At 36.0% G+C, this 13,141-nt stretch overlaps 1 protein-coding gene across 11 annotated transcripts in view; it reads right to left on the bottom strand.

The window, feature by feature from the left end:
* Window positions 1-6,118: 6,118 nt before the first annotated feature.
* Window positions 6,119-13,141, bottom strand: part of LOC110629110 (E3 ubiquitin-protein ligase RKP-like) — a 32,055-nt gene continuing 25,032 nt past the window's right edge. For 8 of the 11 annotated variants that reach the window (XM_021776015.2, XM_021776004.2, XM_021776005.2 and 5 more), the window contains one exon: window positions 6,563-7,274. In XM_021776015.2, coding sequence (XP_021631707.1) covers window positions 6,972-7,274 — 303 coding nt within the window. In that variant the 3' untranslated portion in view covers window positions 6,563-6,971. Of the gene's footprint in view, window positions 6,233-6,562; window positions 7,275-13,141 lie in introns of those variants that run through there. The other 3 variants (XM_021776006.2, XM_021776012.2, XR_002490164.2) reach the window with 2 other exon arrangements.

The raw sequence follows: 13,141 nt of genomic DNA, 5'->3' as shown, positions 1-13,141 counted from the left end.
GTGAGAAAAAAAACCTCAACTAGGCTCGAAATACCATGGCTAGCTCAAGCAAGCGCATGAGTTACACCACCTACGAACAAAGTTAATAGAAATAGAAATTATCTCTGAAATAAGAGACTTACAATTAAAAACAAGACTACCAAATGATGACAAATCCTAATAATTGGGATCAGGTATAGCTCGAACCAAAAGTTGAGCATCTGACTCCACAATAACCGATGACCAACCATCATCCTTGAGCCAGCTTAAAGCTTCCCTAAAAGCCATGGCCTCAGCTGTAGAAGCATCAAAATTACCAAGAATTCGTTGTTGATGTGCTGCAATAAACTCACCATTCCATCCCTTTAAAACACAACCCATTCCCATAGCCTGATGTAGGAATAACGCAGCATCAACATTTAGCTTAAAACTTCCAATAGGTGGCTTTTTCTATTGGATGCAAACTGGAGCATTAACAACCAACTCCCTGCAACTTCTAGCCGCCTCCCAATCTTGAAAAAGAGACTTTGCACACCTAATCACAATATGAGGTGGACACCTTTTCTGCTTCCATACCACAACGTTTCTATTCTCCCATAAAACCCAAACTACCATAACCACCATGTGTAAAGTAGAAATAGAAATTGAATTGCATACCCGAACAAATCTATCACTAAACGACTGTATGTGGGGGAAGAGCCAACCATATTCAGTCATCATCCAACAATCACGGGCAAAAGGGCAAGAACCAAAGCATGTGTTATCGTTTCACTTTGACTAGAGAAAACATGACAAGACTCACTGACTTGGACATTCCTACGAATTAAATTAACCAAGTATGGAATAGCATTAAGGAAAGCTCGCCATACTAGATTCAAAACCTTCGGTGGAGTCCGAATATGGCAGAATTTCTTCCACATTAATCTAACCGCAACTGAGCAACTCAAGTGAATAGTCTATGTCAAGAATCTATAAGCACTTCGAACCGAATAGAATCCACGTTTCTCAAATTTTCATACCCAATTATTTGCTTGCCCAGTGATACTCAAAGGGACAGACAATATATTATGAGCATTAACCTAATTAAATATAGACAGAATCAAATCCCTTTTCCAGCATCCCTGTTGAATGAGATCAGAAACCAAAAACACATCACAATCTATCTATTGAGGAGTAGAAACCTTACCATTCAAATTTAATGGCACCCATGGATCCTCCCAAATCGAAATGCTTCTACTATGTTCAACTCTTTTGAGAGAACCTGACGCAATCAACTTCTTACTCTCCCACAAACTTCTCCACAAGTAGCTTGGATTACTCCCAATCTCCGAATCTAAAAAAGAGCCAAACGGAAAATACTTGGCATTGAGAGTTCTTGCCACCAATGAATTATCTCTAGTGAAAATTGCCCATGGGTGCTTCTCTAACATAGATAAATTGAACTTATGCAATTTCTTAAATCCCAACCCACCATCAAACTTCAATTTCGCCATCCATTCCCAGCTTACCCAATGCATACCTCGTTCGTGAGAGCTCCCTCTCCCCCACCAAAATCGAGCCATAAGTCGCTGCAATTCATAACAAATTGTTTGCGGCACCAAAAATAAATTCATAGTATACGTTGGAAGTGTCTGGAGAACAGTTTTTAACATCACTTCTTTCCCCGCCCTAGATATACATCTCCACTTTCAAGAGTTGAGTTTCTGCCACATTTTATCCTTCATAAACTGAAACACCTCACGCTTATTAATCCCTATTCGCGTTGGCAAACCCAAATATGCCCCCAAGTCTTTTTGCTCCATCACCCCCAATATAGAACATACGTCCTGTCGCACATCAAGAGGTGTATTACGTGAGAAGTTCAAAGAAGACTTGGAATAATTGATTAATTATCCCGATACCTCAGCATACCCATCCATAATCTCCTTCACCACACGTGCCTCTCTACCACTTACTTGGAAAGTAACTAAACTGTCATCTGCAAAAAATAAATGTAAAATAATAGGAGCTCTTCTTGTAATAGACCATCCTGTAATCAAACCCTGATTTATCTTAGCTGAAATCATACGAGACAAACCTTCAGCACAAAGAATAAAAAGGTAAGGCGAGATCGGATCTCCTTACCTTAACCCTCTGGATGGAACTATAGGACCCAACAACAAACTCCCAAATAGGACCGAATATTTCACAGTAGAAATACAGTGCATAACTAGATTAATCCAATTCTAGTTAAAACCCAAACTTTGAAGCATTGCTTGGTAAACCGCCATTCCATCATGTCATAAGCCTTACTAATGTCCATTTTCAATGTAGCAAAACAATCCTTATCTCTCTTTTTATTATTGAAATAATGCATCATTTCAAACGCTATAATGCTGTTATCCTGAATACTTCTGCCATGAATGAAAGCATTTTGTGTTGGAGAGACAATAGTATCCAACATAACCTTCAACCTATTCGCTATCATTTTGCTCATGATCTTGTAAATAACGTTACATAATGCAAGAGGCCTTAAGTCACTCATTACCTAAGGTGTTTGCTTCTTTGGTATGAGAACCAAAACTGTTTCATTCCAAGAGGTAGGAAAAGACCCCTCCTGCAGATACTGAATGCACACTCTAGACACTTCAGGACCCACAATCTCCCAATGACTTTGGAAAAATCCAAGATTAAAACCATCAATGCCTGGAGTTTTATCAGGTTTCATGCTAAACAATGTAGCTTTCACTTCCTCCATTAAATAAGACTCCACGAACTTCTGATTCATCTCCTCTGTAATACATGCAGTAACGTGTTCAAGGATAGGCTCCATATTGCCCATGCGTGATGTAAAAATGTCTTGAAAGTAGCCAACCATTAAATCTTCCAAGCCCGACCCTCTCAAACACCAGGCTCCCTCCGAATTCTGAAGCCTAAGCATATTATTTTTCTGCTTCCTGTCTGTAGCCATAGCATGGAAAAAACGTGTATTAGCATCCCCTTCCTGAAGCCAAAAAACTTTCGCCCTCTACTTCCACTGAACCTCACGGTCATGTAGCAGTTGAAAGAACTTTTGATATACTTCATGAATAGCATTATGATCCCGCCCCAAACGAGAGCTATGTCGTGCTTTAATTATATTCTGGCACTCTTCCAACTTCTTCCTATGTATCTCCTTCAGATCTATACCCCAGTGATACAAAGCCGACCTGCAAACCTTCAACTGATCCTCCAAATTCTTTATCACCCCAGAGTTCCAATTGTTCAGAACAATTTCCTTACATTGTGGAAAACGAAGCCAGTAATTCTCAAACTTGAATCTCCTAGCGTGATCGCGAGTGACCATAGACCGAACCTCCAGAAAGATTGGCAAGTGATCAGAAGTAGTGATATCCAATGTATATGCCTGAGCATAAGGGAATTTATACCTCCAACCGTTAGATATCAAAACCCTATCTAATTTCTCCTCAATCCAATGATCAGAATCCTTACCATACTCCCACGTAAAAGGATATCCTCCCATAAGGAAATTAGTCAAACCTGCATCACAAACAGCCTCACGAAAACCTTGAATTAAAGCACGTGGTTGTGGCCTCCCTCCTTTCTTCTCGTGGACAGCAAGTAAGTCATTAAAATCACCGAGACAAACCCAAGATAAGGGGCTACAATCCCTTAAGTTACGAAGGAGATTCCAAGTTTCATTTCTTCTCAAGCGATTAGACTAACCATTAAAACCCGTAAGTCTCCAAGCACCACTACCGTCAATAGAAACTTTAACATCAATGGAATGTGAAAATAAATTCAAAACAAAAACATGAGAGACTGAGTGCCAGAGTAATGCCAAGCCCCCACTATGCCCTATACAATCAGCAGCTACAAAGTCATCATAACCCAAACGAGTCTTTATTTCAGAAATTTTAGAAGACAAACAAAAAGTTTCTATTTTAAAAAATAAAAGTTGGTCTCCTATCTCTTACATAGAATTCCAACAACTGCAGTGTCCGAGGATTGCCCAACCCACGGCAGTTCCAACTAAGTGTACTCATTTCTTCTAGCAGGTTTGATTAACAAGACCAACCGATAAAATTTTCGCCATCTCCTCAAAGATAACATCATCATCTATGCGAACGCTCATGGCGAACAACGCTGGAAAAAAATCAAGAAAATAGCTAGAAAAATCCTAGAAAAAATGGGGCCAAAAAACTTTTCAGAGCGAGACAAAATCACCCTCCTTTGTTCAATTTTCTTTCATAAAATTTGTTAATTTTAAATTTCAAGTAATATAACATTATTATGTTATAGTGTTTAAGATAATAAACTGTTATTTTATTTATGACTGTATATATACACAAAACTTCTTAATTGAAATAACTTTTGAAATTATAAATATATATTTAACTATAATATATTTTTAAATATATAAATATAAATTTAAATGATAGGATATGATCATATATTCGGTATGCCATGACAACCTTTTATATTATATATATATCAAGCAACTGATGAAATATTATACAATATGATTTTTTATTATGATAGTAAAAATATAAAATTTTTAATGTATATGTTTATATTATAAAATATATAATATTATTATATTTAAAATAATTGATGTTGTGAAAATTAAATTGGTAATGTAACTGAAATAGGACTGCATTGTAATAGGATAGAACCTGTAAAGAAAAGAACGTGAGGTGGTGGTGGGTGTTCAGGCAGCCACTCCAAAAAGAAAATGAATGTAGTGAATTATTTAGAGTTTTTGTGTAAAATAATAGCATACATTTATTGCTGTGATCCTTTTCTTTTTATATTGTAAGAAAATGGTGATAAATATAAAATTTTCTGATAATTCGGCGATGATGTGGCCGACTACTTGATAAGGGATATCGTCAACAAATAAGTTGGTAATCCTATGATTATAGGTGTAATGGAATACGCTAGGTAGTCCCTGCTAAGGGTAACTTCATGCCGACACTCTCCCTGTTGAGAGATGGGCAATTCTTGATGAAAATCCGGGTGTTACGGTGTTCGAATCTTTCTAGCCCGCACTTCTTACTCATTTCCACGTGTGCCTATCTCACCGTGATAGCTCATGGTTTGTTTTGGGTGATTATTATGTAGCATCAGAGGTCCCTCGCTGGTCTTCAATTCTTCAGATTCGAAGGTGATGATTTTTCTTCTTGATTACGTGACACGATTTGATTGTTTGCGTTGTTTTGTCTTCCCTTGGTCACGATGGTGGGCTTATTTTTCAAGTCATATTAAAGATTTTATCGGCTATGCTACTGTATAAGAACACTCCTTTCTCTTTTGTATTTGCGACTACCGTCTACGGGATAAATGAAGTGGGGCACTTTCTTTCTTCTTTTTTAGAATAATCATATTTGTGCGGAGGATATCATTATGGTCTATGAAAAGCAGCTGAAGGTGGGTTTTCATGAAGGTGCTAGCATACTGTTTAGTACCATATCGTCCACGTACACTTTAACGATTGATCCAACCATGTCCTCAAAGATTCCTGACACCAACCTTTAGTACATGGCCTCTGTGTTTTTTAAACCAAAAGGCATTAACTTATAGCAGTAAACTCCCTCATCTGTTATAAACGTGGTCTTCTTTGCATTCTTGAGATCATGATTTGGTGGTATCCTAGATGGCATTAAAGAAGGAAACCACCGCATAACCCAAGGTTGAGTCCACTAATCTGTTAATGGATGACAATGAGTCATGATTTTTGGGACATGTTTTGTTTAGGTCAGTGAAGTCCACACAGATTCTCTACTTTCTGTTAGCTTTCTTCACCAGTATGACATTGGCCAGCCATATAGGATATTGGACTTTATCAATCCTGCACTCAAAAACTTATCAATCTCCTCTTTGATCACCTACTGCCTCTCTGGTGCAAACTTTCTTTTTTTTTTGTTAGACTAGTTTGACATTCTTATCAATAGATAACTTTTAGGTGATAAGAGCTCGATTTACACCCGTTACATCTTTTTGGAGATCAAGTGAAAGTTGTCACTCGGCTCTTTAGCAACTCTACTAAACAAGCCTTTATTTCACAAATTAACGTAGTGCCGAACCGTACCTTTTTATCTATCAGGACCTCCTCTACCAGTTCTGCTGGTTCTGATTTTACATGAGATTTCGATTTTTCCAGTAAGTTAATGGCATGATTGCTTTCTCAAGACTTTTTGCTGAGTATCTATAACCTTCCATGGCCAATCTCGGATCGTCTCCGACCACGGCTATTCCCCTTGAAGTGGAAAACCTAAAACACATAACACTCATATTAATAACAATGTTGTGAATATTAATAAAAAATATTGTGACAGTTTAGGATGAATATTACATTGTATACCTAAAGCTATTATTATAAATATTCATCATCAATCTTAAAATATGCGACTAAAATGCATTTGGAGATGATGAAGTAAAGTTCATATAAAAATTTATTATTAAATTTAAATTCTTATTTTAAATATTTTTTAAATTTATATACTACAATTTGTATTTATTTTATTGATAATTTTTGAAAAGAGGAAGATCGCGCAGATATTGGTTTTACTCAGCGTCTGGTAGAGGTGATTAAGAAGGGTCATTAACAACGAAAAGCAGTAAACACCACTTCTGCTTAATATTAAAACAAGAAGTGAGAACAGAAGAGATCTGCATTGACATTTACAGCTCATATTTACAGAATAATGCCCTCAATTTTCCCTACAAAATTCTTAAATGAATTCCCACTTTTCACCTTCACAACTATACCATCTATATTATCATATTTCATATTGCACCATCTTTCATTAATTTATCACCTATTTTTCTTCCTATTTTTGGCTTTTATGCCGTTGCTTTACAAACCTAGGGATGCAAAAGCCGTAAGTTCTGGAACACCATAAAACAGGGATTCCACAACCCACGAAGCAGCAACCGAAAAATTTATTACCGGCTAAGATTTCATGAAGCGAAGACATCCCAGGCAACGAGAAAATACAGAATATCAGACTTTAGATTCTGTTTTCGTCCATCTTAATGACCTTCAACACCGTTGCATTGCAAAAGAAACATCTATGGCAATTCAAAAGATGTCTTGTGATGCAGCCATAGCAAGAGATATGAGAACAAGGAATAAACTTCGCATCTGCTTTACATGTATAACAAATGCAGCAGATGCCATCATCTCCATCTGTTTCTCCACATCTCATCTTTTCAATTTGTTGCACCTCAATTCGGCTGATAAGAAGGCTCAAGAAGTTCTCAAGTTGCCCAAGCTTTCCCAGATAGGCATCCCCTCTGAGTGAACCAGCCTGCTAAAATGATTAGGGAAAGAAAGTAGATAAGATAAAAGAATATAATTTAGAAAAAAAGGAAGCAGCTAAACTTTGAAAGAATCCCGCTTCAATCACTTGGTTAAAGAACTTCAAAACCAAAACAATGATAAACAGATAAGCAAAATCACCACCAACACCCATGCACATGCACACATATACCATTTCTGTCATGATTATTTACAGCAACCATAGAAAAGCAAAACTCAAGAATGATAGGAGTAGAAGGAAAGACAACCAATGAATGCACAACAAAAAATTTGCCAACCAATATTTCGAGCAAATAAAACCAATATGTCCTAGTAAACACAGACACCCAATTTAAAGAAACCAAAATAATAATATTATTCTGAAGCCCATGTTTAAACACCAGAATAACATATTATCGCTCTTAATTCAGGGATTGTAAGATGAATTTTACAATATCCCCTCAGGGTCGTGTTCTTTCACTGCCTATTCTCATCCCATCTTTGGTCCAATATTAACGGAAGCTAGTATTTCAATGTCCTCAATTCTCTAAAGTTGGCTTTTGAACAAATGTACAGACTGCAGAAACAAGAACCAGTTCTGATCGTCGGGATTATCCAATGCTCATTACCAAGATCATCCTATTCTACTCAGAAACTCCCTTTTACTTTCTCTTGTTGTCTGCGAGATGAAATAAATTCGGAGTGCTAAAAGGGGAGCTAAGCCCTCTAAAAGAATGCCGTAAAAAGAAAGAGACAATAAGGCTCCGTTTATTTCACAGAAAATTTAGGAAAATATTTTCCGTATTTTGTAGAATTTGGGACACTTAGAAAATTTAGTTAACAGAAAATATTTTTCTCGTCAAATGAAAAAATAAGTCATTATAAGAACAATGACTTCCTCTTTTTTTTAAAAAAAAGTCATTTTCTGCATCTTAACATCTTTATTAAGGTTTTTATATATAAATTTTTTAATAAATTTTATTTTTTAAATTAAATTAAGTAATGAAAAATAAGTTATCTCATTGAAAATATTTTTCATATATGTCATTTTCTGTGAAACAAACCGAGCCTAATACTCATTATTTTTGCAAATGGCATATTGATAGGTCCACAGTAGCACCACAAGGCCCAAGACCATCTAAAGTCTATGTCAGAAGAATCAAAGGCAGAGAAAAAGGTAAAGAATCGGTTATAACAAGATAATAAGTATGTTTGGGACACCTGGACAGGGCAGGAATGTGTGTATATGGGGAGAGATTATGGCAGAGAATCATCTTCTCACAAGCCAAACTTTTCTTCTCCTGTTTGGGAGGGGCATATACATCTGCACGGGATTAAAGTCCTGGGAGACACTGGCCTGATTAATTTTTTTTTCCTGGTAAACAACAAATATTAATGAAGAGTTGCCTCTTTTCTTCTTTGACTTTGCTCCTCGGTTATCATAAATCTGGTTATTGAGAGTTTCTTTGATTTACAAATGGCGGTTTTTGTTCTTTACTCTATCAAATTGGTCAAACCCGTCGCTTATGTCCAAAACCCGAATGGAATCATAGGTAGATCAAGTAAGAGAGGATATGAAACCCAGCAGCTCGGGTACCTTGTGGGAATTGTTCCCACATTGGCTGGGAAAATATTTGAGAAAGAATATATATTAGCTGAGCTAGAAACTACTAAATAGTTTAAATTAACTATTTTGACTCAAAGCGAAAAATGAGTCTGAAAAGTTATTTAGATCAGTTTAGGTTGAACTATTATCAGTAGTATTACCCTGAGTCGGAAAAATCGTGTGGCCTAGTAAGGTCTGCGAAGAAAGGGCTATTCATGGGATGAGGTAGAGCTGCTTAAGGTACTAGCAGACCAATTGTTCCCACATCAGCTAGAAAAATATTTAAGAAAGAATATATATTAGTTAAATAACTTGAGTTAACCATTTTAGACCAAATTAAAAAATAAGTCCAAAAAATTACTGAGACCAGTTTGGGCTAGGGTATAACAGAGGAACACTTACCCTCTTCAGAAAGATTTTGAAGCTTTCTATCTAGAAAATGCAACATGGCTCTCCAAGAAAGATCAACGTTTCAATAGACATGAGTTTTTCAAGAAAGATCAACGTTTCAATAGACATGAGTTTTTCATTGCTTCTTTCATCATTCCACTTGATGATAAGATCCTTAATACTCATGAGGAAGAGGAACTCAAAATTTCTTTACTTGTGGTTTCTACTCAGGAGCTCTTTTACACTTGTTACAATAGCTCCATCAACGCAGCCCCAATATCACCTAGCTGAACCTTATTATTGAGCTTATGCAACACTATGGAGGTGATTTTGCAGGGAATCATTATGAGCATATTGATGCCACTCAACATCATGGATCTATTGCAGATAATATAGATGATTTTGTTGCTTGTGCCGTCCAATTTCCTTTCATTTAATGATTCTTATTGCCAAGGTTATTTTGAAATGGGTTATCCCTGAAGATTTATATCCGCTCCATTATCAAGAAACCAAGAACCTATATAACACCATGGAACTTGCACAAGAGATTGAAAGGGAGATCAATTTTGTTGGCTTGAGACACTTGGGGACGTGTAGATTAAATAGAGTAAAATTACAATACAATTCTCTTCTAAAGATAGCCAATATTCTTACAAGGAGATCCTTCTCTCCTTTCAGCACCATTAACTATCCAGGCTATTCAATAACTTTTTGATATTGATTTTGTGACCATCTTGTGGGCAACTAATGAGTTGCAATTCAGCCATCCTCCTAACCCTTCTTTAACCAATTCTCAACAATATGCCTCACTGACTCTCTAATTTCACCCCGAATCATCACATTCCACTTCAACCTAGTACCAACCCTATCAATATCAAACTTGATCGCTACGAACACATTCAAAAAGATGAAATTGAAAAATTAGCATTTAATGCAATATATGAGATCATTGGGTCGACTACAAGCCCTTTCTCTAGCCTAGTATTACTTGTTCAAGAAAATTATGAAAGTTGGCACTTTTGCTTAGATTATAGTTAGTTAAATAAAGGCACCACCAATGAATATCCAATTCCAGTTATTTAGGAGATGCTTGACGAATTACACCAGGGACTCTAGTTCCTTGGACACACAGTTGATTTCAGAATTGCATTCCACAATTACAAGGGGTATTCGGGAGCATATCAAACTTATAAAAGGGAGGCAACTTCTTTTAATTGCGAGGGTAGATGAAAATGATTCAATAATATGGCTTCACATTTGATTTGTCAACACCATAAATATGACTCTTTCCCCCATAGGTGATCTTCAAGCTCTACCCATTCCTCAAAACATTTGGGAAGACATTGCTTTAGATTTTATTACCGGTCTTCCTCAATCTAGTGGTATTAATGCTAGTGGTGTTGATTGCATTTTAGCAGTGGTTGACAAATTATCCAAATAAGGCCATTTTATTCCATTAAAGCACCCTTTCACAATAAAGATAGTAGCAGAATTATTTGCAAAGAGATAATCCACTTACATGGAGTTCCCCAGTCCATGGTGAGCAACCAAGACCCTATTTCTCTGATTTCATTTTGGACTGAGGTTATCGTTTGCAAGGGACCAGCTCAAATTCAATTTTGCATCCCCAAACGGACAGCTATACAGAAGCTTTAAACAAGACCATTGTATCTTATTTGCATTGCTTTTATTCTACGCAACCTAAGTTGTGGTCCAAAAGGCTTTGTTGGCAAAGCATTGGTATAATACCACTTTTCTTGGAGCTTTCGGAAAATCTCCTTTTGAAATTGTATATGGTCAAACTCTCTACTCTCATCAATATTCTTACTAGTGAAATTTGTGTGGAATCAGTCGCCATTTCTATGACATATCAACAAAAAGGGTTTCAGCAACTTAAATTTCACCTTACTAAAGCTCAACAAAAGTTGCAGTATTATGCCAACAAGCATCGTCAAGATGTTACATTTTTAGCGGGTGAAAGTTTTTCTTAAGCTTCAACCACATGGACAACAATATGTTGCTGGTAGAGCGAATAAATAGCTGGCAGCTCGTTATTGTGCGTCGTTCATCATTTAGAGTAATTGGTCCAAGTAGCTTATAAGCTTGATCTACCACCTTCTTCGCTGATACATTCTATATTCCATGTCTCACAACTCAAGAAATGAACCGGTGAGCAACCAATCCTTCCTGCTTTACCTATTGCCTGCCACCAAACAATCTCTAGTCCAATGGCAGGGGCAAACAATTGAAAGTGGTACTTGGATTGATGAGGCTGATTTTGTGGCCCAATTTCCTTACTTTAGCCTTGAGGACAAGGCTATTTTCCTTCAAGGAGATGTCTTGATAGGAGGGCCCCAGGGTACAACCACAAGACTAACACCATTTGAAGTCTATTCCAAAAGAATTAAAGGCAGGGATAATGGAAAAGAATTGGCGTAAGATAAGGAATAATTGGGTAATTTTTATATGTTTCTCCATTGAAGTAAGTGTGTGTATATACAGATTACAAGACCTTATTAAGGCAACTCTTAAGAATCCTCTATTAATCAATTAGACTATAATTATATAATCTCCTATGATTATGTACAGATTACGTTCACACTCTAACACTCCCCTCAAGTTGGACCATAGATGTTTATCATACCCAACTTGTTAGAAAGATATTCTATTTGAGACCCATTTCAAGTTTTGGTGAGTAAATCACCCAGTTGCTCTCCTATCTCCACATAATTGGTGAAGATTAAATTTTCTTGAATCTTCTCACGGATGAAATGACAATTTAATTTCAATATGCTTGGTCCGTTCGTGGTATACTAGATTGGAAGCAATATAAAGAGCAGCCCGATTATCACCCCAAAATTTCGTGGGTGACGCAACATCCATACCAACTTCCTCCGATAGATGAATTATATCTTAGATTATTATTAATTATTATTATATCTTATATTATTATATCTTATCTTATTATTATTATATTTTCTATATTATTATTTTTATATTATTAAATCCAATATATTATTAAATCAAAATTATACAAATTATACTAATAATACACTAAAATAATATACTAATTACAAATCAATCTTATAATAAATAATAAATCGTATAATAAATATTTATATATTAATTTAATATTTAATTATAATTTAATATTTAATTTATTTATTTAAATTTTTTTTAATTTTATTACAGATTTATCCACAAAATCTCACAAGTGGACTGAGACATGGCCTGTATTCTAACTTGGCACTGGATCTGGATACCACATTTTGCTTCTTACTTTTCTAAGACACTAGATTTCCTCTAACAAATACACAGTAGTCTGTAGTCGACCTTCTATCACTTTTGGATCCCACCCAGTCAGCATTAGAAAAACACTCAATATGCCCATGATCACTATAGAGTATATCGAGTCCATAATCCCTTTTAGATAACATAGAATCCCAATGTTTCACTGCAGGTGCAGACATGAACTCACTTACAACGCTTACTGCAAAAGCAATATCTGGCTGAGTCATCACCATAAGATAGTCCAAATTTCCAACCAACCTCCTGTACCTCTCTGGATCATCATAAGAGTCTCTGTCATCCTTTGTAAAATATATATTAGGAATCATTGGTGTGCTACATGGTTTAACTCCTATCTTCCCAGTTTCTGTAAGCAAGTCAAGGACATACGTCCTTTAAGACAGGAAAATTCCCCTTTTATTGCACAATATCATCAACATATACAACAAGGAGAATAATACAAGTATCTAAATTTCTATAGAAGACTGAATGGTCACACTTGCTTTTTTCCAACCCAAATTTTTGAACTTTACTGAACTTGCCAAACCATGCACGAGAACTCTACTTTAAACCATACAAAAACTTCTTCAAATAAC

The sequence above is a fragment of the Manihot esculenta genome, chromosome 13 (genome assembly GCF_001659605.2).
Source record: "Manihot esculenta cultivar AM560-2 chromosome 13, M.esculenta_v8, whole genome shotgun sequence".
NCBI lineage: Eukaryota > Viridiplantae > Streptophyta > Magnoliopsida > Malpighiales > Euphorbiaceae > Manihot > Manihot esculenta.
This window is presented reverse-complemented; position numbering and strand designations above follow the sequence as displayed.